At 46.3% G+C, this 27,726-nt stretch overlaps 2 protein-coding genes across 3 annotated transcripts in view; both read right to left on the bottom strand.

Moving 5' to 3' along the window:
* Positions 1–2,056, bottom strand: part of LOC132453876 (netrin-1) — a 57,252-nt gene extending 55,196 nt beyond the window's left edge. The window contains exons 1-2 of one of the 2 annotated variants that reach the window (XM_060046925.1): positions 1,776–2,056; positions 370–1,438 (exon numbers count right to left, since the gene is read on the bottom strand). In XM_060046925.1, coding sequence (XP_059902908.1) covers positions 370–1,387 — 1,018 coding nt within the window. In that variant the 5' untranslated portion in view covers positions 1,388–1,438; positions 1,776–2,056. The remainder of the gene's footprint in view (positions 1–369; positions 1,439–1,775) is intronic. The other variant, XM_060046924.1, reaches the window with a different exon arrangement.
* Positions 2,057–3,398: 1,342 nt separating this feature from the next.
* ecpas (Ecm29 proteasome adaptor and scaffold) lies at positions 3,399–27,726 on the bottom strand. Its single transcript, XM_060046923.1, has 49 exons — positions 27,567–27,726; positions 26,714–26,844; positions 26,361–26,477; positions 25,728–25,846; positions 25,234–25,383; positions 24,920–25,091; positions 24,691–24,830; positions 24,192–24,270; positions 23,994–24,113; positions 23,377–23,462; positions 23,119–23,194; positions 22,628–22,677; positions 22,447–22,513; positions 22,104–22,226; positions 21,833–21,936; positions 21,385–21,508; positions 21,041–21,121; positions 20,287–20,503; positions 20,094–20,185; positions 19,686–19,820; positions 19,372–19,534; positions 18,948–19,120; positions 17,281–17,382; positions 16,999–17,122; positions 15,604–15,749; positions 15,178–15,232; positions 14,897–15,011; positions 14,630–14,698; positions 14,379–14,496; positions 13,946–14,113; positions 13,451–13,530; positions 13,183–13,288; positions 12,985–13,032; positions 12,311–12,429; positions 11,379–11,529; positions 11,221–11,286; positions 10,655–10,744; positions 10,429–10,495; positions 10,225–10,316; positions 10,027–10,093; positions 9,399–9,596; positions 8,256–8,467; positions 7,752–7,795; positions 7,239–7,431; positions 6,459–6,606; positions 6,030–6,135; positions 4,930–5,018; positions 4,678–4,753; positions 3,399–4,367 (listed from the first exon to the last, which is right to left on the bottom strand). The coding sequence occupies exons 1-49, from the start codon at positions 27,586–27,588 to the stop codon at positions 4,232–4,234; spliced, it is 5,526 nt and encodes a 1,841-aa protein (XP_059902906.1). The 5' UTR covers positions 27,589–27,726; the 3' UTR covers positions 3,399–4,231.

Raw genomic sequence — 27,726 nt, 5'->3', positions numbered from 1 at the left:
GTTACTGTTATTAATAGCATTATTATTATTATTATTATTATTATTATTATTAACAATAATAATGATATTAATATTGTAATTATATTATGCATAAATTAATAAAACAATATTGCACTTTGGGTTTATTCTACAAATAGAATAGGTCTATAATAAACAATTATCCAATCAGACAGCCCCATTCCAAACCTTTATTTTGACCCTAAACATCTAGGCCTGTAACCCACCTCCACAACAAATAAAAACGTGTAGACCTATCCGACAATTGTGATTCTTGAGAGGTCAAAGCGGGCCTAAAGCGGAGCGACCCAAACGAGAACACGGTACCTCTGCAGACTCAATAGCAAATACATGAAAAAGAAAATAACTTACCAACACACTCGTTGGACTCCCTGGCGGTCGCCCTCTGCCACGGCCGGTCGTAGTGGAAGGGCTTGCACCTGTCGCACTCAGGCCCCGCCGTGTTGTGCTTGCACTCGCACACCAGACCCCCGTCCCGGTCCTTCACGCAGCGCGAGGCATGCCCGTTGCACTTGCACCTGCCCCCCACCTGCAGGTCGGACACCGCGTAAAAGTACGAGTCCCTGGCCAGCTCCGAGTCGTCCTCGTTCTCGTCCCCGAATGTGTGCAACCTGCTGAACGTGACCCTGATGTCGGTGGCCGTGACCCAGTCCTGGAGCACGGGGGAGTTGTCGAAGTCGTGCGCCGAGGGCCTCCCGTCCAGGGTGCTGAAGGCGATCAGCCCCCCGGACAGCGGGTGCATGTCGGTGTGGGAGTCCGTGCACACGGCCTCCTGCTCGTTCTGCTTGGTGATGGCCGCCCTGTTGGGCTTGTTGTACGTCTTCCTGCACTGGGTCGAGTAGAACTGAAAGGGCACCCACGACTTTCCGTAGTCCATCGATTTTAAAATGGCCATGGACTCGGGTCGAGGGGAGCAGAACTGCAGGCTCACGTAGGTCACCTCGAACTTTTTCCCCAGAGACAGGGTCATGGTGACGTTCTGCGGGTGCTGCAGGAAGTTGTCGGACTGCCAGCAGGTGAGGTTGTGGGGGTTGTTGAGGTCAGTCAGGTACGCCGGCGGGTGGTACTTTCTGGGGTCCGAGGCGTCGCACGTGTGGCAGCTCCGGATCTTCTCGTCGCCCTTCTCCGAGACCACGCAGTACCGCCCGGGCGCCTTGACGCCGCACGTGCTGGACACGCGCACCTCCTTCCCGAACGCCGAGTTGACGAAGTCCGGGATGCAGCGCCGGGGGGTCCCGGTCTCGTCGTAGCACGGGTCCGGGGGGGACGTCTGCGCCGAGAACATGCTCATCCCGTAGCCGCCGAGCGCGCTGCGGCAGGTCAGGGACACCGTGACCAGGGTCACCATCACGTCCCACACCCTCAGCATGGTTGTTGATGGTGTGTGTTCGCTGGTTTTGTTTCCTCCGCGTCGCAGGCGCTGAGGGAAAACAACCGGAGAATAAAAGTGAGGAGAAGTTTGGAGCGAGAAATAGGATTTTTTTTGTTTTAAATAAGAATGGAGACCAAAGCGCTTGATGCGGCTGGTCGTCTTTAAAAAATGATTTTTTTTACTCAGATGTATCGGCCCAGCCTCATAATAAATCGGCATCATTATTTTACAATTATTTAATGATTGAAATATAGACCTTCTGCCCGCAATCTTTATTTTATGCTGTTCCTTTTTATCCTCAGCATATAGAGAATAAAACAATATTCAAAAGGCCAGAGCAAACGTATGGGTGTTCAAATAGCATATCAAATCAAATAAATCCTACCTCGGAATAATGTTATTAAAAGCCCTCCAGTTCAGAGAAGTTGTCCAAATGTCTGTTTCTCACGTGTTCCTCCTGTTTATTGTTTTAGTTGTTAAACCTCTCCGACGTCCTGCTCGAGATACAGACGCTCTTCTGGATCTGAGATCTGTCTCTCAGTGGTTTACTCCTGATCTCCTCCTGCTCGTATTGCTTCATTCAACCTTATGGTGTCTTCCTCTCACTCTCTCTGTTTCTCCCGCTGTCTCTCTCTCTGTTTCTCCCGCTGTCTCTCTCTCTCTGTTTCTCCCACTGTCGCTCTCCCCCTCTCCCCCTCTCTCTCTCTCTCTCTCTCTCTCTCTCTCTCTCTCTCTCTCTCTCTCTCTCTCTCTCTCTCTCTCTCTCTCTCTCTCTCTCTCTCTCTCTCTCTCTCTCTCTCTCTCTCTCTCTCTCTCTCTCTCTCTCTCTCTCTCTCTCTCTCTCTCTCTCTCTCTAACACACACTCACACACCCACTCACACTCGTCCGCTGATCCGACTAGTGGAGTGAGAGAGCGCACATCCCAAGAAAGTGAATGAAGGAACTGAGGTCAGCTCATCTGGAGAGTGACAGCGGTAAACGGCTTGTAAAGTGGGCGAACAACGACATCCACTGGTAGAAATAATCAATAAAGCGATAAGAGAAAAGAGCTCGGAGACCACGAAGGGGAGTGGGGTTGCGGGGCTATTTCCACATCCATGGAGAGGAGGGAACTCACAGCTGCAGGCGATGCCCGCCAGCGTCCTTCGGGAGATGAACAAGCGGCGCTGGTGATTTGAACATGTTCACAACGAATAGAAAAATACATTTAATTATAGATCGTTGTAACAAATCGATATAAACCACGTGTAAATCAGCTTTTTTATATCGATTTGAATATAAGTGAAATACAATAATCTGTTCATTCAAACTGGGTTTCAGATTGTCCTTTTATTTGGAGATAATTAAGGTAGCCTAATCGGAGAGGCCTCACTCTGCAATGTTTGGCCTGTCAGTTTTCTTCGTTGGGTCTCTGAAGGCTGCAGGTTCTCCATCGTCACACTTTGTTCGTGCGTTACTCTCGAGAGATCTGGGTTTTGACTGCTTGCCAGAGATGCGTGCCGTCAATATCGAGGTTCTTGCTCGTCTTTTTACTTGAACTGCACTTGGAAGTCGGTCACCATATTAATCATATAATAAAAAATGGCGTGTTGAATTCCCCATCATTGCTGGATGGTGTCCTTATGCACCGACAAGCCATTGGATGCCGCCAGTGTTTCCCATTTGCACACATTGCCTCGTACATCAGCATTGTTATTATTTGTAGCCTGCAAGGGTCAACATTACACATAAGGCTGCAACACAAGTGTTTCTTCGGGATTCAATAAGTGCATGCGTCAATGAGATAAATATCCCAATTTTCTTTTTACAATTTAATTACATTTATCCATGACCATCTTGGACCACCAAGCTTATGGTCAAATGACGAAGGCCTAGCATATAAAATGGACAGACAAGGGGGGCATATGAATGGGCGCAGGGGTGAGTAGAATGTAAATAAGGGTGGCAGAACTAAGGAGGAAGAAAAAAGTAAGAATGAAATAAAAATTTGAAGAAAATAAAAATGGGTCATTAGTTCTTGCATTTTTATTTAATTAGGGCACACATCCAGACTGCTCCCTCTCACACGTTACATTTCTTTTTCCTTTTCATTTCTAAAAAATAAACTGAGTACCACCCACATTAACTTGCAAATGGTTTAAAAAACGAACATCTTTTAATACACTGGACGAGTGCACAATGCCCTGTCTTCCCATTTTATGATCCTTGTTTTCCACACCTCTTTCATTTCTATAACCCACTGCATTTGGCACAGTGATCCATGTTGTCCGCAAGTTCAAACACTAATGTTGACGGAAAATAGCTTTAAAACAAATCAAAGCATCTGCTGTCATACATACGTCATGAATCAAAATGATAAAAATGATAAGCTAAGCCACAGAAGTAGTTAAAATCTCCGAACGCGGAGGAATACAGTGCTCATGAAAACCAACACATTGGATCATACAATTTATTCAAATTACTTCCTGATTCCATTATTATTTCAAACAAACAAAACATATAAACCTGTTGACAGATCACAACATACAGCCTTTCCCCATTGCTGCAAATCCGGTGTTAAACTTGAAGAAAACCATTTCATGGTTTCCTATCGGGCCTCTTAAAGACAACGAGTCCCTTCCTCCCTTCCCCAGCTGTGTACACTAAAGCTAACAAGTCAGTCCACCTGCATGAGCCCCCCCCCCCGAGCCCTGGAAATGTGGTAAATGCCCCTTAGACTATAAGGTTTTTATTTAGCAGTAAGGTTGGTGCGTGTACGTCTGTGTGTTGGTTTCCAGGGTTATAACAGGCGGGCGGGTTGGTGGCTGTTGATTGGCTGGCTGTGCGGGGGGCGGGCGGGATCAGGGCTGGCTCTGGATGTGCCTGCGCAGCTCCTGGGCCTTGTCCCTCAGGTCGGGCCGGCTGTCCGTCTGCAGCGTGGAGAGGGAGCGCTGGAGCTGCTCCCTGCTCTTCACCGGCACGCAGTCCCACTGCTCGCTCTCTGTAGCACACACACACACACACACACACACACACACACACACACACACACACACACACACACACACACACACACACACACACACACACACACACACACACACACACACACACACACACACACACACACACACACACACACACACACACACACACACACACACACGTCAATGTGGGATCCAGTCCGACTAGGTGGCTCACTCAATTCAGCGCTTGAGAGATTGAAGGCAGAGCCCAACACCCCATTACATGCAGGTAACCAAGATCAATCAAAAACACAAAAAGAGCTAATGAAATGAGGGCAGACTTGCCTCCGGTCCTTTTGACCAGCAGCTCCACCACAGACAGCGCCTCGGTCCTGACAGACGAGTAGCTCTTGTTCTCTGAATGGGGGAAACAGTGGTGTCACCAAGGGGAGCACACTGGGAGCAAATCCGTACGTCTACGGAGGTCCAAAGGGAGACCCGACTCGCACAGATGAGCGGTAGTGGCACGCTGGCGTTAACGCACGTTCAGTGGGGTTGAGACAAGCCAGAGGCCGGGCGGAGGAAGGCCTTACCTAGAGGGTGTGGAAGGGCAGCGCAGGTCTCTGTGAGGATCAGGCACAGGGTGGTGGGGTCCTGGTGGCTCTTCTCCAGTAGCATCAACCTGCACAAAAAAACCACAGTGACTGAGGGAACCACGGCTCGATAGGTTCTGGATGACAGCCTAAGGAACGGGCTGTATGGAAAGATGGAAGAGTGAGCACTTCTTCACTCATACACTTTGTGGAGTGTATGTTGCCCACAAACATATATACGCCTATTATTTCCTCTGCAGATGAGGAAGACATTTGCTGGGTATGGGAAAACTTCCAAAAACCCTAATCACCAATGAATGAAAATCATCCCATCTCCTAACTGTAACCTATGTACACTTAATTCCCTAGGGTCATTTTTACATTTGTAAATTTGGAATGTCCCAGCGTGTTTGCCTTTTGGGGACACTTATGGTCCACTTTAAGTGACATGCTGAAAGTGAATATCCCATTGTCACCGACCTTACTTTTACTTAATGTTGACTAGTCTAGAATTGTCTCTACAGCAGAGGCGTATTCTTATGGGCTGGTCTCACTGGAGCAAAGAAAATGTTAGCCCCCGAATGGCAACCACCTCACACATTATCTTGGCAGAAGTGGGCCAACTCTTTTCTAGTTATAGTTATGATGGGAGAGATCTGTGGCCTGGGTGAATGGAGCTAGTCTGAAAACCCTAAAAGCAAGGGATGAAGCTTACAATTTGGTAAAAGAAAGAGTACAGCATTAACAAAATGTGATTATTTATTTGATTATTATTTTCCTTTTTCTTCTCTCTATGTTTGAATCATATATCTGTATTTCTTTAATAAGTTTTTTTTTTCTTGAAAGGCTGAGAGATCAGGGGCAGGGGTTGGTAAGGGGGTCACCATGGGTTGGGGGTGTTTCTTGTTTTCATGTTTGCTCTGTTTCTGGTACATGGTACATGATTTTGTGAGGTAAAAACAAAACAAAAAACTTGTACTGTTATGAAAATGTTCTTGTATATTTTATCAATAAAGTTAATAAAAAACAACAACAAAACTATTAAAATCGAATTGCAAACAATTAAATAATATGTGGAAGCAAGACTTGATGGTGCATACCCCTGGAAGTAGGCCTTCATGGCCTGCAGAACACTTAGCTGCACTCTCCATGTGCTCAGCTTGAGCTTCTCACACATCAGACAGCACACGTCCACCTGGAAACGAGCTGCGCAAACATAAACACAAACAAGAGCTTCAGTGTGTGTGGGAGTAATATCCTTCAACACAAGCTACCCCAGCTCTACGTCAACTGACAGTCAACAAGCGTTTATCACAGGTCGTCGAGGCAACTTGTTTGTTCATCAAAACACCCGCTTGCTGCCGGGGATACATTTGAACGATATGGGTCAGTTTAAAGTACACACCATTTATTTGACATTGAGGGCCAACGACTGTTCAGAAGATCTTTGGAATATATACAATAGAAGAGGAACACAACGCCCTTTGACCTATTCTGTTTACAGTTCACCATCACCGTGTACGTCTCACCTTGGGTCTGTTGGTTCTTGGGCCAGGCTTTGCCGAGTGTCTCGTACGAGCAGAGGAGGGCGTCTGTCTTCCGCTCCTTGTCTTTAGCGTCGTCGTCATCGTCGTCGTCGTCCCGGGACCGCAGGGCCCCCACACCCTGGGGGGAGTTCTGTTGGGACAGGACGGGTGACTGGACTGGACACAGCGTGGTGGGCATCCACCGCTACACCACCCCATCGCTATCATCCAACATGCTGGATCGAGGAGCAGGAATAACTTAACCGTATCGTACTCCTGCGCAAGAGCAGCGTACTAGGAAGTAAAAGTAGCTTACAAGGATAACAACAAATACCTACAGTACACAAAGAAGGCACCAATAGTTGGGTACCAATGATGAAGACTCTAAAGGCTAGACTAATATCCCTTTCCAACAGTACAAGAAACCCACCAACACCAGACTTTTGTCTTTGGTGGCAAAGGTTACAACCTGCGTTCATGACCAGGCCAGTATGGCCCGTTTCCAGCTTAACGCAATGACGTCCGTAGAAGTTCTGTACGTCGGCGCGGAAATAGACAGGAACAACATGCAGCAACCATTTTGTTCTTCAACCAGAATTTGAAAGTGAAACTGAACGGATACGAAAATAATTAACAAGCTTAACATTTTCACTGGCCTCCATTTCTACTCTTTCATAGGCAGAAGAAAAAAAGACCTGCATATGCACACACATTTTTTGGGATAAAGGGTTCTAGTCAGCAGGGAATGCAGCAGCCTACGAGCGTTCCAGACGACCGTCCTACCTTCTTGATGAGGGGGAAAAGGATCTCGGCCACCTCACTGAAACGGTCCTCCTGGCTGCTCTGGAGCACGTCCCCGGCACAGCGCAGCGCGGCCATCTTGTACACCAGGCTGTCCTTGCGGCACTCCTTCAGCACCAGCTCCAGCACCTCCGGGACGGTGGGCTGGCCCGCGCACGGCTTCTGCAGCTCGCCGCTGAAGTAGAGAGAGAAAGGGAGAGAGAAAGAGAAAGAAGAAAGGTTGAGAATGGAGGGCGTAAACCATGTGTTGTAGATCTATGTCCAAACAGCCAGGAACATTGTCTGAATGGTCTTTTAAGTAAAACCTCCACTATGCAATCTTCTACTGAAGCTATAAACCGCATTCCAAAGAAATCCAACTAGAACGTTTCCAAAGAGGAAACATGACCATCCACCTGCCAATTCATTCGGGGAATGTTTCTCAATGAATAGTTTTATTCCGGTAAACTTTCCCCCCCCTTTTCTTTTTTTTCTGACCGCTATTGCGATACCAACCTGCATTTAGACACCACTGAACCAATGGCTATGAGCAGCTCCTCCTGGAAGAAATGGGAAACACAAGAGGAGCACAAGGTGAGCGGCAGCAGGAGTGACGCAGACACCACCCTCCAACAAGGTGAGCGGCAGCAGCAGTGACGCAGACACCACCCTCCCAGCAGCAGTGACGCAGACACCACCCTCCAACAAGGTGAGCGGCAGCAGCAGTGACGCAGACACCACCCTCCCAGCAGCAGTGACGCAGACACCACCCTCCAACAAGGTGAGCGGCAGCAGCAGTGACGCAGACACCACCCTCCCAGCAGCAGTGACGCAGACACCACCCTCCCAGCTGCAGTGACGCAGACACCACCCTCCCAGCAGCAGTGACCCAGACACCACCCTCCCAGCTGCAGTGACGCAGACACCACCCTCCCAGCTGCAGTGACGCAGACACCACCCTCCCAGCTGCAGTGACGCAGACACCACCCTCCCAGCTGCAGTGCAGGAGACCCCTCGTACCTTGCCCGCCCAGGTGCGCCCGGCCAGGCCGTTCAACAAGGCCGTCAACACCAGGCCGAGGTGCGGCGCCACTAGCGAGCCGGTCTGCTCCCTGGCGACCGTCGCCATGGCAGCCGCCCCCTGAGCCTTGATCTTCCAGGACTGGGACTGCAGGGCCTTCTGGGTGATGGTGATCAGCTCCGTCATGTAGAGCCGGATGCCTCCGAAGCTTCCTGGAGTCCGAGGGAAGCGGAAGGGAAGAAGGCTGTCAGTGTGACACATCAAGAGGTTTAAGGCGAGCTGGTCGGCCCCCCACCTGATGAGCCAGATCACTGCATTGATTTGATGCTTATGTCTGAGAGGCAGCATGCCCAGGGTTGTGGGTAGCATGCTGGTTCTTGTGTATGCATTTAAGAAAAGAGCTTGTGCTGATGCAGATTAATGCATAGAGCGAACATAAGCCCAAATAATTGAGTCACACAATCGCAATATCTTAAAGGCACCCAGTGCAACTTTATGTAAACATTCAATGAAAAATAAACATTCAATTTCTAGTCTTTTTTACACGTAGTAAGTTTCAATAACTCCATACCATTACATATCGACATTCAAGGAGCAAAGATGAGACGTCGTTGTGTGGTGAGAACTGATAGAAAATCGTAAACAACAACAATCGCCGGTGGGGAGAAGCCATTTTTCCATTGACTGGAAGCCTGCTTTATTTATTGTAGGTTACAAAAAATAAAGAAAATGGCGGCATTGTTGTTGTTATCGATTTTGTATCAGTTCTCACCACACAACGACGTCTCATCTTTGCTGCTTAAATGTCGGTATGTAATGGTATGGAGTTATTGAAACTTACTACGTGTAAAAAAGACTAGAAATTTAATGTTTATTTTTAAGCCTCGAAAGTTGCACTGGGTGCCTTTAATAATAATACTAATACTATACTAATATTATACAACAATATTGAATACATTAGCCTACATTATAAAACGCTGAAACGACGAAAAAGACTAATATAAATGATAGGACATTATATGAAGTCACAATCTCATTACATGCAAAGGAACCCAAGCAAAGAAACAAAAGATTTTTTCACAAAGCCTTGAAGGCCAGCCCCGTCACCACCACCAGTCCATGGAACGGCTCCACCCTCCTCACCTGGCACGTTCTCCTGCCACACCTCGGACCACAGCGTGGCGTCGTGGCTCTCGCCCTGCTCCTCGTCCGGGCCGGGCAGCTGGTGCATGCCCAGGAAGGCCAGCGGCAGGGCCAACCCCGCATGGCCCTTCAGCACGTCAGGGCTGTAGTGGCTGATGGCGTGCAGCGTCAGCACGCACGACGACTTGTACACCGGCTCTGTTGGGGGGACGGGACCCAGGGAGACGGTTGAGGGTCAGAACCAAGGAAAGAATGCGGGGGGGGGGGGGGGGGGGGGGGGGAGTACGAAGAAAGACGACACCGTTTCCAATTTGCCAAATAATTGAATACACTGAAGGAGAACCGAACCCCAACACCACTTGTACATTGGTTTGCATTGTAGAGGACGCCCTCTGTAGGTTACAATTGGTATCGCATGCACCATCTCTGAATGTCTGATAGGGTTACCAGGTCACCTGCGGATAAGCACTGTGACACACCTGTCCACCACTTATCCAAAGGGAATTGAAGGATTGGTTACAGGTGTCCTGCAGCCCCACAATGCCCCACAATTCTATTGATTAAAGATGGGGTCAGGGGGTTTGGTTATCCACTGCTACCCCTCTAGAGTCTGATGAGCAGCACTCACCCTCCTTCTCCAGGTACCAGGTGTTGAGCTTCAGCAGCAGCCTCTCCACACTGCTGTCCTTGGCCGTCTGACAGAGGAACACAACAACAAAAACATCGTTGTGAAACCCCAGTACGGCATAAAGGGGACGGACTGCTGGTCATTTAAGGCCACAACAAAACACATCCCCGGTTCTTCCAGGGGAGAAGGGGATCGTACCCGGACCAGGTGACCCAGGGCGAAGGCGAACGCTTTCTGCATCACGCTGCTGCGGTCGTGGATGCCGCTCAGCAGGGCACTCATCAGTTTCCCTTTTTGTATATAAAAAAAAAAACACAAAACGCCACACAAACGTTAGCACACACAGACTAGTAGGACCACTCGCTCCACACGGGTCTTCTGATCAGAGTTCTTTTACGTTACCTGAGTACGGACTGAGGTCCTGGGGACACTGAACGGTGAGAGAGACGATGACACTAGCACAGCCGCCCTTTAGAGACACGGCGAGGCAGAATGAAGAGATGTTAACAGACATGAGGTTGGCTATGGCATCCCAGCATTAACACCCGGCACGTGTAACTCCACCATATAGACACGCGTATGAGCGTGCGTGCCTGCATGTTCATATGTGTGCGTAGTGCGTACGTACCTTGGTGCCCAGTCCCACTCCACTCTTGAGCAGCTCACAGAGCCTGGGCACCAGCTCTCCCAGCACAGAGACGTCCAGGTGCTGCAGACACTGGACACACAACACACGTGTTCAGTGTGACCGCATTCTCTAAAGGGTGTAATGAATCGAGCCACGCAGCAGGGCATATGCTCTCTTAAAAACACAGCTAGGATATAAGTAGGTGTCAGAACATCAACTTCAGGTGGCTACAAATACAGGTGTGAACACATTCAATCAGATCACAAAAACGAAAAACTAAAACTGGTTCAACATGTCTCACAGATAAACGTGTTTGCGTGAGCTGGCTGTTCTTCAAGTTCAAAATACAGCAAAAGACGATCACAGTAACACTCAATGAACGCCCCGCCAGAGAATGTTTCATTTAGGCCATAAAGGCTACCAGCTATATTTAATTTTCACACAAAAAATAGGCTCCGCTGCAACAATGAGCCAGGTGGGGGCTCAAACATGACTGCATTCATTCAAACGGGAAGGTGTGAGGGGCCCATGAACATTTCAATATAAAAGCGGCCTTTTTTCATTACCATGTTAATGGTTTCCATCATAGGAGAGGACTTGGCAGCGCTGAGCCGGGCCGCATCCATGGCACTCTGGGGAGGGAGCACAGGGACAGGGAGGGTGAGACTCCTGGAGCCGCGCCAACATGGGAGCCCACCAGATGTGGTTCCAAGGGGGGCGTTACCTTCTCCTGCTCGGTGGCGCGGAGGCTGAGGTAGTTGAGGACGGCGGGCTCCAAGGTGCTGAGGGCCTCCAGCAGTGCCGGGATGAGGCGCGGGGCGTGGGGCTTCAGCCGGGCGCCCGCCGTCTTGCTGATCTTCACCAGGGTCTGGATGCTGTGGGACGGGGGGGATGAGAGCACAAGTATTAGATGGGTATAATAATGGTAAATGGACTGTAATTATGTAGCGCTTTTCTAACCAGTGGGCTTTACAATATTGCCTTACATTTACCCATTTGAACTCACAATCATACAGACAGCGGTGTCAACCAAGTAAGGAGACAGACAGCTTTGGGTAAGGGTTAGGTGTCTTGCTCAGGGCGCTTCGACACTAACGTAACGTACGCTAATGAAGACTTTATTTCACCGCGTCTCCCATAAGAAACGCTGTGGCCATTGAAAACAACAATTTCTTCCCATGACAAATCATTTCAAGATGAATAAGCCAATGCTCCAATGCATCAGAAATGGAGGCCGTCATTGTGACGTCTTGATGTACAAGCCCCATGGGGACCCCAGTGTTCTGCTTCCTGTTTCTGCCAAGCTGGGCACCTTATTTCCTTCTGCCGTGAGCACCTGGTACATTTGGCAGACTGCCCTGGAAGGCCAGATTTAAACATAATTCACCCCAAAAAGATAGGAAACAACGTCACTGCAGATTTAGGTATGCATAGTTAATGGTTTCTGTGCAAGAGTAAAAAAGAGCAGCAGCATATTGCTCTGCCTTTTTCTCGGCTTCAACAAAAAAGGCAGTGCAGTGAGCTACACGTATTAGGAACCCAAAGTTTTCCGCTAGGTCGTCCCCTTGCAGTGAGTTTAGTTTCATTAATTTGTCTGGCTCTATAAGACTCGTCTACGGGCGTTAGCTCCTGTGTGTGATGAGGGCAGAGGGGTACCTGAGGGAGCGGACCTCCGCCACGTTGCTGACGATGCCCTTCTCCAGCAGGGTGGGCAGCATCACGGCCACCGTCCTCTGGGCCCCCGTGCCCGTGGACTCACACATACGGGCGCACACCTGGGGAGGGAGCCCGGTGTTTAGGGGGTTGGGTCTGGCCGAGTACCTCATTTCAAACACTGAATGATCACTGGGTTTTCTTTAGTAAAGTCACTTTACTTAAAAATTCAGTAAAGTGACACTTCTATAGTATGAGTTGACCTTCAATTATCACAAAGCAAATGGGTGGTTGGACTGGAACTAATCACTTTAAGAGAAATCTCACAGGAGCTATTGTGGGCGACAGTTCACCATAAAAGGAAGAATTGCTACCTGCTCCATTGATGTTTATTACCAATCCGTTATAATAATGAGCTTATTGGTTTATTTTGGCCTCGTTTAAACATATAAATCACTGCTTAATATCAATCTTAAACCATTAACCCCTTGCTTGCCGCAACCTCTTATTTCTATTGACGCAACTGAATGGTGGGAGCACCACCATTGAAAACTAGATTTGAATGGCTATCTAACAAAAGAATGTCCAAATGTTACAAGTTTCGGCCTTTGCACTAGAGGATATGTGTGATAAGAGAATCAATGAAACAAACCCACACACACACGCACACGGCTTACCTTGCTGAGCGTTTTCAGGGCAATGTCGGCTGCCTTACGAACAGACTCCTGAAAAAAGTGATCAGTCAGGATCAATATATTATAGCCAACTTGATTATCAAGAGCCATGTTCAATATTGAGCCACAGTATATTCAGAAGCTCCCTTCATGCTGAGAAATGGCAGCTTTTTGTGGTGTAAAAGAAAGTCATGAACTCACCTTGATGTCATCCAGAACTCTGAACAGGGTCTCCCACATCTCCGCCAAGTAGTCGATGATGTCATCCGCCTGCCGGCCGCGGATGAGGTCGTTCAAGGCCAGGCAGCTGAGGGGTGAGACATGTGGAGTAATGAATGAATGTGGGAGGCGGGTGAGGCGTGCATTAACAGGGAGTTAATACCCAGCCTTTTCCCGTTTCTCCCCGTCAATGATACACCCAAACACTCTCCAAAAGACACACAATGGCTGTGTCTGTGTGTGGTTGTACCTGGACTCCCGAACTCTCCATGTGGTATTGGTCAGGTTGGAGATGACATCCTGAAGGATCTCCTTGAGATACTTATCAACCTGAGAAGAAAATAAAACATATCAATAAACATGGACCAAAAATAAATAAAAAATACTAAAAGCCAACGAATGCCTGCTACCTCCCCCTTCCCTAAGATCCTCCCCTATTAAGAAGTGTTGCGATCATGCTGCCTTGTGTGCAAATGGGATTGACATGCAAGATGTTTGCCCGAAAGATCAGCGAACATGTCAGAAAATAGGCAGGAGTGATGAAAACTACAGAGCCTCCTACAGAGGGAGGCACACAGTCAAATATAAACTAATGTTCTCATAGTGCATTTCCCTCGCTTATAGCGGACAGCTGGCTATTAAATTTCTAATAAATTGCAGTTCAAATATAGCTCCTAACTGCTAGAAACAGGTCAACCAGATGAAACGCATGCCACCCCAAATGTGGACGAGTGTGTTGGGTTACCAGGGTCTTGTCGGTGACCAGGGCGTCCCAGATGCTGGTCATGGCCTGGCGGATGGCCATGTTGGGGTCAAACTGGTAGCGGTAGAGACGAGGCACCAGCTGGGGCAGGAAGGGGGCCAGCTGCTCCCCGGCCTTCGCCGCTATGATGTTGAAGCCAAAGGCTGCCCCCTGCAGGGACGAGGAGGAGGTACAGGACCCAGGGAACCACATTAGACAGACAGAAGTAGTAGCAGATAATAATTCAAATTTGAGGAAAGCCCCGAGAGTTAGGCTATCAATCATGTTATCCCCATCAGTAATGATACTTATTATTTAAAGTAAGGTTAAAATCATTAATTATATATAATTCACGCTGAAGTGCTTACTCGGTAGAAAGAAAATCTGCCAAGGTCCCGATATTTAACTATTGATGGGTCAGCTGTGCTTTATATACCTTGCGGGAGTTCCACATGGCATGGTGATTGGCCAGGTTCATGAACTTGTAGACCAGATCTGGTTGGTTCAGGTCGCTGGCCAGTGAGCACAGCTCCTTGTAGGTATTCAGCCCTTGACTGCCAGAAATCACGGCGATGAAAAAATAACGTTATTCAACGCGTGTTTAGTGAAATGTTTAAATTCTTCTAATCTAAATGTGAAGGAGGTTGAAAAGAAATAAATGGACACTATTCAGTTAACATAGCTCACCCGTCGGGTGCTTTTCCCAAAGCCTCGCCCTGGAACACCTCTGTGTCTTCAGAGACCGCGTGCTTCACTCTGCAGAGAACAGACCACCCATTACACTTCTTATCGAGAAACGACTTGTTGATTCTGGTGACAGTGGTCATTACTTTCACATCATCAACCTCTGTCCCCAACTCAGGCCCTCTGCCGTAGCTAAGCTTCACCACACAACACAGCAGAAGGCCTCTCTGACCGCCCCATGCAGCCTAGACCAGGAGGGTGCTTTCTCACCGCTTGCCGGTCATCAGGGTCTCCACCAGCGTGGACACAAGCTCCTGCTGGTCGCCTTCCCCTCCCATCTCGTAGACCAGGCCCAGGCCTTTAGACGCCACGTCCTGACTCAACTCTGGAAGGACAGACGGGGGATGAGTTGGAGAAAGGGACATAGAGTAGAAAGGTGGTGGTTTTTCAGTGCTACTGAAAAACTACTGCCTAAACGTTAGACATGGAGTCTGAATTAAACAATGAAAACAGTGGGGCAGGAGTGGACGTCATAGGGATCTTAGTCTTACCGTCGGGGTCGGAGAGAATGGAGATGAAAGCCGTCTGAATCTCCTTCAGGTGGGACTGAGAGACAGAACAAATCATATCACGGTTGCCAGAAGGAATGCTGTGAATAAAAGGGCTCGCACAGTGCTCCAACAAACAGAAACCCAACGTTAGGATGTCAACAGCCCCTGACGAGACTTGTTCAACACAACACAACAGCTACAACAACCCAGAGGTACGGCAGACTGGCCCCATGTTGGGGGTTGGTGGAGTTTGTTGTGTTTTTTGGCCAAGTGTGCAAGCATCTTAATAAACACAAAAAACTGAAAATGTACTTTGTAATGACCAATATTTGCTACCAGACGAACATATGCAATTTGTTGGATGAACTCTACAACTGTTTGAAGTATGAATCTACAGCCTTCTGTCCATCTTTAAATCCAGGGTACCTTGATTTCATTGTGGTTTCCCAGTTTGCGGACCAGAGAGAGCAGCCAGATGCAGGCGGCCTGCCGGACATGGGGATTCTGGCTGGGGATGTACCTCGACAGCACCGCGTTCAGGACCCAGGGGACCACATCGTTGCTCTTCACATCTGACGCAATGGTGACAGATATGTTGTTATGGATCAGGATTGACTATGAAAAATGTCTGAATGACCTACTATATCTCAGAGAAAGTCACTCTTGAAGGATGATTGAAACCGTACGCCTAAATTATGCTTCAAAATAGTTATTATTTGCTAAATATAGTGCAAAAACAACCAATCATTCATTCAGATGTTTCTCCCCTTTTTTCTGTTTTGGTTTTTATTTTTTTCGGTTGGGTTTGTGTTTGGTTCTGTCTGTTCTTGGAAGGTTTCTTCCTGTTTTTCCTTGAATACAGGTCATTCAGAATGTTTTTCCTTGAAAACAGGAAAAACCTTCAAGGATAAGAAAAAAAAAACAACGAAACATAAACCCAACCTAAAAAAACAACAATCAAAACAGATAAAAACTAAAACTCAAACATTCTGAAACTTGCTCCTCCAACTCCCTAGCCTGGTCCTACCAGACCATCGTACTTCCTTTCATTTGTACAGAAGGTCTGGAACTGCCCAATTGACAAACGTTCACTCACTTGGAGGCGGGTGTCTATCGAAGTTTTAAAATGATTGGATCTGCCCAGTGCCACTCTGGATCTGCCATAACCAATCGCATAGCGTTTGGTCGTGACGTATGTCATGCGACGGGACCGGCTTCTTCACCTCTAACGGAGCCAGCTGGAAAATCATACTTTTCCCGAACCCGGTGGGGAGAAGCGCCACAACATCATGGCCACCAACAAGACTCAGCAAAGCTTGTCCTTGCTCCGGCTTTAATTAATCGATATTCGGCAGCGATCCCACAACAGACCGAATAGCTTCTCTCGTATCCTTCTCCATTGTCTTCCTAGTCTTCCTCCGACTACAACTGAAACTGGCGAGCGACCTCGACGTCATCGTTCTCAGCCACTCCCTCTGTTCGCTGATTAGACCGCAAAAAATCGGGCTTCCAAAGAACCCATGCATATGAAGCAGACCCAGACCTAGTACTGAAGTGAAATGAAAATTGAGCGGAAGTAGGTAGGTGGGCGGTGCCAGGCTACAAACTCCCCATAACCTGCTCCCACAGAGTCACACCCCTATTGCGCCATCCTTTCAACATTCGGTTACAAAACAAGACAATGAAGAGAAAGTCAAGGGACAAGCCTCTCGCGAATAAAAACATTCTCTTTAGGTTCAGATGATGCTTAACATCTCTTCTTACAATGTACAAAGCACCCCATCGCCCTCTAGTGGACAAACACTATACTACAGTGCTTACTGTTGGGTGGGCTGTATTCGTCCTCAGGGCAGGTCCACGGGTCTCTGGCCGCGCCGGAACTGGTTCCCACGGCAGCGCTTGTGATGGCCTCGCCTACCGTGAACTGGAGCTCCACTTGCTTGGCCTGAGAGAGCGAGCAAGAGATTAAAACCAATTTAATCAAGTAAAATGGTTAAGAACGGCAACAGAACTTAAGGACAGAAGTAAAATCATTTGAAACCTCAAAACAACAAAATTAAAACCTTTAAAAAGAAAGGATGGAAATAATTGATAGGTTCATACCTCCACAGAGTCCATGAGTCCCTGGATGATCTTCTTCTGGTGGGGGAAGTCTCCATCGCCCACAGGGAGAGAGCCCAATGTCTGGATGGACCTCTCCTTCATCTGAAACCCACAGTTCAGTTCCATTTGTCACATAGAAAGTCTTACGTGCACAACTAGCAGGGATAAACTAACTTTGCCAGCTCATTTGACTATGCTTAGACAATAAAACACACAGACACACAGACACACACACTTCTATTTTATGCAAGTAAACATTATCATTTATGGGTGAAAACGAAAACAATAAAAAAAGATCAACAAGGGGGTAATATATTGGGGATATGCAGTCATAAAGTAGGCCGTTAGTTTGGTGTATACTGTCGTATCTGCAGTATATTATATCAATTTAATGACTGCTTTATGGAAGGACATATGGTTTAATGTCTTTCCGTAAAGCAGTCATTAAATTGATTGTTGTAGGGCAGTAAAATGGTCAAAGAAAACAAAAAAAACTATTTCTATATGAATATTTTCAAAAAGGTAGAGGCCCTGATCAAGTGGAAACTAAAATGGTAAATTGGTAAATTGAAGAAGGCAATTTGGACTTCAAGTCAGTGCAACTTGAGGGCTGTTTGTTTAACGACAGGAGACGCGGTGGGAGGATAGAGCGCATGTGATGTTTGACTAGCTGAGTACCGTAAGGAAACTGCTGCCATGCAAGCCAAATGCAGCAGTTTAATGATGATTAAAGGATAACTTGGGGATTTCCAGACCTCTACCCTATTTCTCCATCAATTTGGGTCTGAGTGACTAACAGACAACTCTTTTGGTCCAGTGTTGAGCGAGAAACCTGCAGCTGTAATCTGTGAAACTGGCTGCAATGCAATCCTTTGGGGCAGTAGTACCCTGTCAATGTACGTTCCTCTGAAAGGGTTGGTTTTACCATCAACAGGCTCAGATGGTTATCATAAGCGTTTGACGACTTCATGGAAAGTATCCCTACAGAGAAATACAACTTTTTTCCTTTACGTTTCGCTTGATCCGTGTATGTTATTGTGTCTGACACTCAGAAATCGTGTTGCATCCCTGTTGTCATTAGAATATATCAACCCTCCTGCACCCTAATCTTTTAGATAACACGAACAACAAAACAACCTCTTGCCGGCACTTCTCTCCAACTCTCACTCACGTTTCCACCCTTATCTTCCTGTCACAAGTCCACTCTCCCAGAGCGAGACCTCAACTTGAGCCATACTTGGTTGCATCAAAGTTGTGTTTCTATAAAACAATCCTTTCTACATTGTTGTCAAACAAATATAACAGTCAGTGGTAAAACAAGTTATTTTAGAGCTTCATTTTTAGAGTTTACATTTACCCGAAGGATTAAATTGCAGCCTGGTTTGCGGATAACGGCTGCAATGCTGTCACACAATACCGGACAAATTTCTAAAATTGTAGTCTGCATTAGTCCCTAGACCCAAAATGAAGTACAAGACGGGAAAATCCCAAAGGCTAGTGTTATGACTGCCTCGCAAAATGTGGGCCTGTGAAGCATTTAGACACTAACAGGATATATATACAGTATAAAACGATTTGACCATGACGCAAAATTTTTTTGTGAATACGTGGATAATGGACAATGGCTATCAGGAAGCACACATCAACACAAATACATATCCACACACCTTGAGGGTCTCCTTGCCGGAGGGGATCCGGGCCAGCAGGTTGTCCACGGTGGACAGTTTGGTGAAGCCTTCTCCCTCCGCAGGGATCAACAAGGACCCGTTGCGGCCAACCTCCCCCAAGGCAGTGCAGGCTGCCACGGCCAGTAATGCACTGCTGTTGTCCAGGAAGCAACCTGGGAGGGACACACACACATACACACAGAGGTCAGTGACTAACCAAAGCAGTAGGAACCTTAAAAAAAAAAAAAATCGGACCACATAAGGATCAAGGACAATAAATCCCGACCCTTATTACTTACCCTCATTCCCTAATTTCAATTTCTGTTTGAGTGACAGTGAAGGGGCCAGTAATACTTAACAGACTTTCATTAGCGCCCGCTTCCATTCTAGTGGTCCCAGAACACACCCGCACGAGAATACGTACCAATGGTCTTGGTTGCCAAGGAAACAAGGTCATCATCGTCCTTGGACACGCCGGTCTCCATCTTATTGGGAGAATCGTCAATGGCGTACTCCTTCCTCTTGCTCATGTACCTGCCCACCATGTAGCCCAGAGCCAAAATGGCGCCGTGTTGGGTTTCGGGGCTCTGTCATCACACAACAACAAATAACATGGTTAGTCAGACAAATTATTCAGTACCAATATTGACCTTGCATCAATATCTCACTGTCTGAAGTCAACAGAATGAAAGCGTTCATATATCATTCAACAGAGGCAGATGGAGGGCAGTCACGCACGTGGTGGTCTTTGGTGATCTTGACCAGGTTGTGAACAGCGGTGTTCAGCTCACCGCCAGACATGGTGGAGACCACCACGGCATAGAGCTGGGCTGCTAGCTCCCTCATGTCCTCCTTGTTGGTGTTCATCAGACTCTGGAAGACATCACATATAGAGAAGAAGGAATCACCTATACATATGTCAATAGAAATGAGAGGGGGGAAACTTCCAGGGGGAAGCTGGTGAAGCTTTGTCAAGTATGGGATCTCTAACCATTGTGTGTGAGATCGGCCGACATTTAGGATGGCCTTCATTTTATGTATGATAAATATATTATTCCATACACCACAAGGCAATGGATCCATCCCTAATAAGGCTTTATACATGACCACCAACAGCAGGAGAGAGTCCAGTGAATATTAACTTACTTTAATCCAGTCAATTTTCTCAACAAATATTGGCGCCAGCTTTTCTGGACACACAGAGACCACTTCCAGAAGACAGTACATAACTGGAATCCCTGTGGACGGATAACAGTGCAAATAATAACATCAAAATGTAAGAAAAATACAAACTCATGAAAATAATGCAAGGAGAACCTAAAACCTGAGGTGTCTTTACCTCCGATGGCCGACAGGAGCTGCTGCAGCAGGTCCATGTAAACATGCACAGGGTTGCTCTCCGCACCCTTCGACCCTAGGGGCTGGGGGTCAGAGGTCAGCAGGGTGTGGATGTAGCGGCCGATGGCGGGCGCGTCGTCCTGCATGTCAACCAGGTTCTTGGAAAGCGGCGTGGTGCCGGCGCTGTAGGCCAGACACATCCTCAGGTAGAGCATGATCTGTAGACGAGGAAGAGGAAGTACAACAGACAGGTTGTCAAGGGGATGCCGATGACATCACAGACGTTTAACCAATTTAGCTACCTTTAAAAGGTGCAGTGTGTTGTCTAAGTGGCATCTAGAGTTGAGGTTGCAGATGTCAATCAACTGAATACCCCCCTCCCTCACCCCTTTATTTCCAATGAGGTAGGACAAGCTACAGTGACCGGTACTGGCCTGAGTAGCCAGTGTAAAGTGATGAGGTTCCCTGATAGATTAATTTATTGTTTTTAGTTATTTAATCTGTCAAACTAAAGTTTAAAAGTAAAATAGTTAGATTTTTTTGATTGAAAATCTGTCCTCTTGTCCTCATTTGTCCATTCTGACCTGCTGAAGGGCTCATTCTACGGTAACAATTACAATGTTCATGTGATTTTAATCTAATTAAAACATACTTATGAATATATATCCAATAAATGCAATTACATCCTACCCACTGCCCCTACATACACACAAACTGACATTTGATAGAATGTGTACAAAAAGTTGATGTTTTACCTCTCGAAATGCAGACGGGTTAAAAGGAAGAGTAGCGGTTCCTACAATGTACTTGGCGGGAGTCTTCAACCTCTGTGCGGCCTAGGAAATGAATGATGTTAGCTTATTCAGGACCACAGACTGCATGCAACGTATGCAATGCTTATATCCATTCAATATCTATATTTTGAGCAGTAAAAAATAATAAATTTCCTACTTTCTGGTCCAAATACAAAAAAAATTACAAAAAACAAGGCTGTAAACATTAGTCATGGGGGATAAATGTTCAATTTCTATCAAACATTTATCTTCCTAGGAAAACAAAGTGCCGTCCGCTCCAGTGAGCAGGGCGTTCAGGGCCTTACCTTCTCCTGGACATAGGCCACCATGTCTGGGAAGGAAGGCATGGGTTTGGAGCCCTCCTTCTCTGATTTCTTGTTGGGAACAATCTTCAGTGCCCTCTGAGCTTCCCCAGCCACTTCCTCCCTCCTGGGATATCAACACACACACACACACACACACGTTCACTGGGGTGAACTAAAATAAAAAATAAATGCAACTCTAAAACAACTTATTGTATATTAAAAGGGACGCAGTTACACAGCAGTAGTATGAATTGATCCTGGTTCAATCGAAAATACAATCTGGCTGCACCCGCCTTAATCGTGGAAATAGAGGAAGCCTGAACAGCAATACAGCCACGCAACAGAAGTGTGGCAGAAGGCAATTTTTTTACATTTTTTGGGTTCATGAATACAGACAAGTGATTTTTGGTTTGGGGCCCGTCGTTGTGGATTTAGAGTGTGTACGTACGGGTCTCCGGCCGCCAGCAGCAGCAGGTATCTGGAGGACACGTGGTCCCTGGCAAACACCGTGCTGGCAAACTTCATGGCCACCTGGCGCACCTGCACCTCCGGCTGGAGAGAAGGAACCCAGTGGAGTGTGAGGGAGCTTACGGGGCGTTGCATGACTGTCCAAACTACACCATAATCACTCCGCTCTTACCCATTAAAGAGTGAATAACCGAAGAGAATACTTGATTCTCGCATTTGACCACAGATCTAGATTGAGCCGGCCGCCCTACCTTGACGATGTAGGCTGCCACCAGGGCCTCCATGAGGTTGAGCAAGGCCCCCTGTAGGTTGGTGTACGCCCCCACCATCATGGAGAGGGCCTCCTGGATGGCCAGGCGGACATCGGACTCCTCCTGCGATACATCAGGGCAATGTTTAAAAAAAAAACAATGTCCAAAAAAAAAAACAATGTCCAATGAGCCGGTAATTATTCTAAAATAAACTGCATATTAAACAGGTACATAATACACAATATATAGCAGCAACAAATTATTCAATGGATTTAAAACAGAGGTCTGCGATTCAGAAACCACAGACTCCAATATCGTATACATCTTAATTATCAAAAATTACCTTGCACATTGATTCAAAGAACTGCTGCACCAATGCAATATCCTTAGTGAAGAGTTGGGGCATGCGGCTAGCAGAGAGGGGAGATGAGTACACGTTGAATTATACGCAATAAATCTACAATTCAATATCAAATCAATATTCAAATCAATAATACTAAAATAGCTATTTGGATTATCAATACCTGGAGAGTTTCCCGACAGCAGAGTAAGCAAGACAAAGTAGCTTAGGATCCTGCAAACAGAGTCAAGAGGTAAGTAGCTAGAATTTTTATGGGAGGAGTCACAGAGGTCGCATGGGTGGAGTTACGGTGATAGTATGGGTGAGTTACAGTGGTATTATTCCAGGATTTACAGTGTTATTATGGGAGGAGTTTGAGATAGTATAGGTGGAGTCACAGTGGTAGTATGGAAGGAGTTACTGTGGTAGTCTGGGAGGAGTTACAGAAGTAGTATGGGTGGAGTAAGTTACTGTGGTAGTCTGGGAGGAGTTACAGAAGTAGTATGGGTGGAGTAAGTTACTGTGGTAGTCTGGGAAGAGTCATTGCGGTAGAATGTGAAGAGTAACAGTGATTGTAAGGGTGGAGTTGGAGTTAGGATGGAAGAAATAGTTTTGGTAGTATGGGAGGAGTTACTGTGGTAGTATTTAACGTGGAAGTTGCGTTGCTGGATCTACCTCCTTATATTCATTGATGAGCTTGGTCAGGCCGTTCAGCAGCATCAGCCCAAGAGGTTTGTTACTGTCAGGGCACCTATAAAGAAATTGACAAATTAGATGGATACAATTTAAAAAAGAAAAAAAAAGCACATTGTTTAGTAATTGGGAAAAGGAAATTTGATTTCAACAGGACAAAAATGAAAGTAAAATAAATACACACATCGATGTGTATTACTGAAATAGCTACTAAAAAGGGCTAGCAAGAAGTGTTCTTACACCATACAGATGTGATGGACAAACTGCAGGGTCAGAGACAGTAGCTTGTTGTTGGTGCTGGCTCCAAACAGACCATCATACACCACCTGATGACACAGATTAACATGTGAGGACACATAGGACACACGCCCGCTTACTACCAAGACACATAACCCTGTGGCATAAACATTGACTTGAGAAGGTGGTGAAACAGATATGTGCATGAGCGTGTCAAGAGTTAGTATCTGTCCTAGTAAATCATGCGTACAAGCTCGTGTTTGATGTCTTTATTTAGTGTTTATATTACGTGTTTAATGTATGCATTTAGTGTATATTATCACGTGTATAATGCCTTTATATAGTGTTTATATTACCACATGTTTAGTGTCTTTATATCGTGTCTATATTAAGTGTAATTGCCTTTATGTACTGTTCATATTACCACATGGTTAATGTCTTTATATTACCAGATTGTTAATGTCTTTAGATAGTGTTTATATTACCACATGGTTCATCTCTTTGTATAGTGTTTATATTACCACATGGTTAATCTCTTTATATAGTGTTTACATTACCAAATGGTAAATGTCTTTATATAGTGTATACATTTTGTGTCAATGGCCTTTAGTTCATGTTACCTGGATGTTGGCAGGGAAGCACTCCGCAGCTAGCCGGGAGCGCAGCAGGTGAGGCAGGATCTTCAGTTTCACCCGGGTGCTCACTGGCTCGTGCTTGAGCTCCTGTTTTACAGCCACTCCCTAGAATCAACCCACAGTCATTTTGTTGCAATCATAAAAAACACCTCATGACATAAACCGAGTCAGCTGAACACTGACCTTTGTTTTGAGGGGAATGTCACCCAGGTAGACCTTGTACATCTTGTTGATGATCAGAGGATTGTTCCAGTCAACAATGCTGAGGAGAGGAACACATGTGGGTCAGAGTAGAAGCCTTTCCATCAAAACATAATTAATCTATTTAAGACCTCCAATGCACCATAGTGAGTGTTTATATGTGGTTGGAGGGGATACAACATCTCATCCATTACCAGTTGTATTTGTAGTTTGTTTAGTTTATGATACTAAATCCTCTTTTCTTGCAAGTGCTACAACGGGTAACACCTGTGTTGGCTTAATCTTAAACTATCAGCTTTTATGAAATTATAGTTGTATTAGTCAGTAATATATGTACACATGTATAGAACGTATCTTTTGTTGTACTTTAATCAACAGAAGGCAGCACATTGATGTATGAAGCACATAGTGACAGCATCTTTGAGGATGCACAGTGGACCCTGTCTGTGGGGGTAAACATCCCGGGGGCCGTGCCACCCACCTCTGTTTGCTCTTCAGCTCCAGGTCGGCTGCGGTGGCCACACTGTGCCGGGTGTCGCTGGAGGCCACCACCAGGTGCACCACCGTCTCCACCTCGGGCACCTGCTCCGCCTCGATGAACTTCACGATGCCCAGCTTACACTGCCGAGAACACGCAGACGTCCACCGTGAGTCAATGCAATTCTGTCCACGAGTGAAAGGTGGGGGGGTGGGGTGGGGACACTGCATACCTGCTCCAGCTGCTCAGCACTCCACTGGGCCTCTCCGATCACCCTCTTGGCAGCGTAGACGCTCATGCCTGGGGGAGGCTGGGGGAGACCCTGGCCAGGGGCTGCCCCCGCCACTGCACCTCCCTGGGGGGAGGGGGGGCTGGGTCGGGTGGGTGATTCGTTCAGCACAAACCTGCAGGTAAGAATAACCATTTGACTCCCCCGGGAAGGTTTTGAATATGAATTAAATGCTATAAAGAAGTTTTGGAAATGTATGGAAAAATATCAGAATAAATCCATATTTATCCATAGGAGAGTGTGCTGCAGCTGCTCACCCATAGGGCATTAGGAGGACCTCCAGCATGAACTCAAGCAGCAGCTGAACTGTCTTGGGTCTCTCCATCAGTATGAAGGGAGAGGCCTTCTTTGAGGCGTCCCCCGGGTACTTCATGTGGTACAGCGTGGGGATCAGCAGGTGCATCAAGCTGGGGCCGGAGGGAATTAACAGGAGAAAGAATAAACTCAAATATTAGGATCCTGGGAGGAGACTAAATACACTTCAATTCCTAAGGCTTGAATAAAACCATGAACATTTATTAGAATAAAATAAGGCACTAATTCTGAAATATGCATCTCAAAAGGCAACAGATTCTCTTCTCCTTTGTATTTAATATTATGCATGAAATAGCAATGTACACTGTAAAGAAAAATATAAATAACTTCAGACTCAAAAGAGTAGGTGATTTTTCTTTATTGGTTGGAAAATGCTTCCTCATGTGCGACTGTTGGTGGGTGTGTGCTCTGTGTGTGTGCGTGTGCGTGTGTGTACCTGTCCTGCTGCGGCTGTGGTTTACCCTCCATGGCAGTGAGCAGAGTTGGGGCGAGCTCACATTGTTTGTCCACTTCTAGACGGGGGTAGCCCATCTTGATGTAGATGATGGTGAAATTCTAGAACAACAAAAACACACACACATTATGACAACCCGCACCCTGGTCAACAACAACGTACGGATTTCTATAAATAGCTACACTGCTCTCTGGTCACAGTCACGTGACCCTATAAACACCACTGTCAAAGTAGAGAATATCCTTTTGGATCACGTGGTCCTATTTTAAGACCCTTTTGATGGCCAACAGGCAACGCATTATGAGTTAAATGCAATGCATGCAATGTAAATACATTTCACCTAAGTAGGACATACAGTTGTGCTGTATTTAATTTTTGACCCTGAAATATATTCATGATAACAACGCCTTAAATGGCACGGTTTAAGCAATGGCAAAATTGAAAGAGTTCCCAGGACCAATTATCGGCCAATACAGGGAGGTACGGGACTCATATTTCACAATGTTGTATGCAACATTAAATGCGGTGAATCCATTTGCTTTTCTATGGGTTTTGCTTTCGTACAGAAGATGATGGGAGATGTCACCTTCTGCCACATGATGATTATTATTTTACCGTAACAAAGGAGGCAGCTGCGGGGTCCTGGTACTGGACGAGGAGGGTTTCTACTGGCAGTTGGATTCTGGGTCTGCTCTTGATCCTTTTGTTCAGGTGGACCAGCAGCTCCATGACCTAGCACAAGAGGCAGGCAAAGGTATACATTTGTTAGCAAGGGAACAGTCATGATACAGTAACTCCACTGTAATAAGAGAATGACTTCCAAAGTGATTGTGTATCCTCTTTTTGAAGGATAATTAAATTAGCAGAAATTTAAGTTTTGCAAGTGTGGTTGCATGAATAACTGACAGATAATACAAAATCTCAGTTTTGTTACAAAGCATGCTGCCGAACATTAACCTATGCATTACCTTCTTCCGTACGCCCTCTTGGACACTGGAGAGTTTAAGGAGTACTGGGGGTAGGAACTTGGATATAATGTCCTGTAGCTGGTCGTCTGTTTCTGCATGGCCCAAGCGAAGGAACACTCGTTCCAACTGATCTGTCAGACAAAAGAAAACGACATGGGCCTTTAAGATCTGTTCCACTCTGTCAAGGAATCACCTGCTATGCTCTGACGAGTCATTGTTAGAAAGACATCTACGTTATTGCCCATTTAATGGTAGTGATGCAACTCCCACAATGGGTATAACTTGCATGGCTTGCACTGTGAAAGCTGTCAATTACGTTCTGAAGACATGTTATGATGAGAGCTAAATGGAAATAACTGAAATAAGAGTATTACTAGATTTGGTGGCTCTGATGAGCGTGTCTTGTGCTGCAAATATCACCAAACATACATGTTATGTAGGCATGCCTCCCTGGGGCTACACACTGACTCACCGCTGTTCAGACTCCAATCTCACATGACAATGTGACAATTCAACTCCGTGTTTCAATAACACATTAAAGGCACAATAAACACACCATTCATGATCATTTAATGGCAAATTATTAAACTGCGATACTTTCATTTTGACCATGACTGGGAAAATGGCCTCTGACGTTAGCACGCTAGTTAGCAAAGGCCGGTAGCTTCCCATGCTAATGTCCCTGCACCAGTCTTTTAAATTTAACGTTACTACAAACGTAAATTATTCATCATCAGTTGAAATGATAGCATTGGAAACAGCAGTTCACTTAAACGGACGCCCACCAGTCACTTGTACAGGCAATACTGAAATAGATTGAACAAATAAGCACTAACGCAACAGAGAAACTTACTGAGTTCATCCTGAGCAGCCATATTTGCAGAGTCACTGGCGACCCTCCCAGTTTACGGAGCGCTACTGCACGCCGGTGTGCCACTCCTCTCCACACACAGAGTACCCGTCCGATCGATTGCAAACTATTGATAATGCACTCCATATACCCAATAAAGACG

Source organism: Gadus macrocephalus, chromosome 3, assembly GCF_031168955.1.
Source record: "Gadus macrocephalus chromosome 3, ASM3116895v1".
NCBI classification, from domain to species: Eukaryota; Metazoa; Chordata; class Actinopteri; order Gadiformes; family Gadidae; genus Gadus; species Gadus macrocephalus.
Note: the sequence above shows the minus strand (reverse complement) of the source record. Positions and strands in the feature narration are given on the sequence as shown.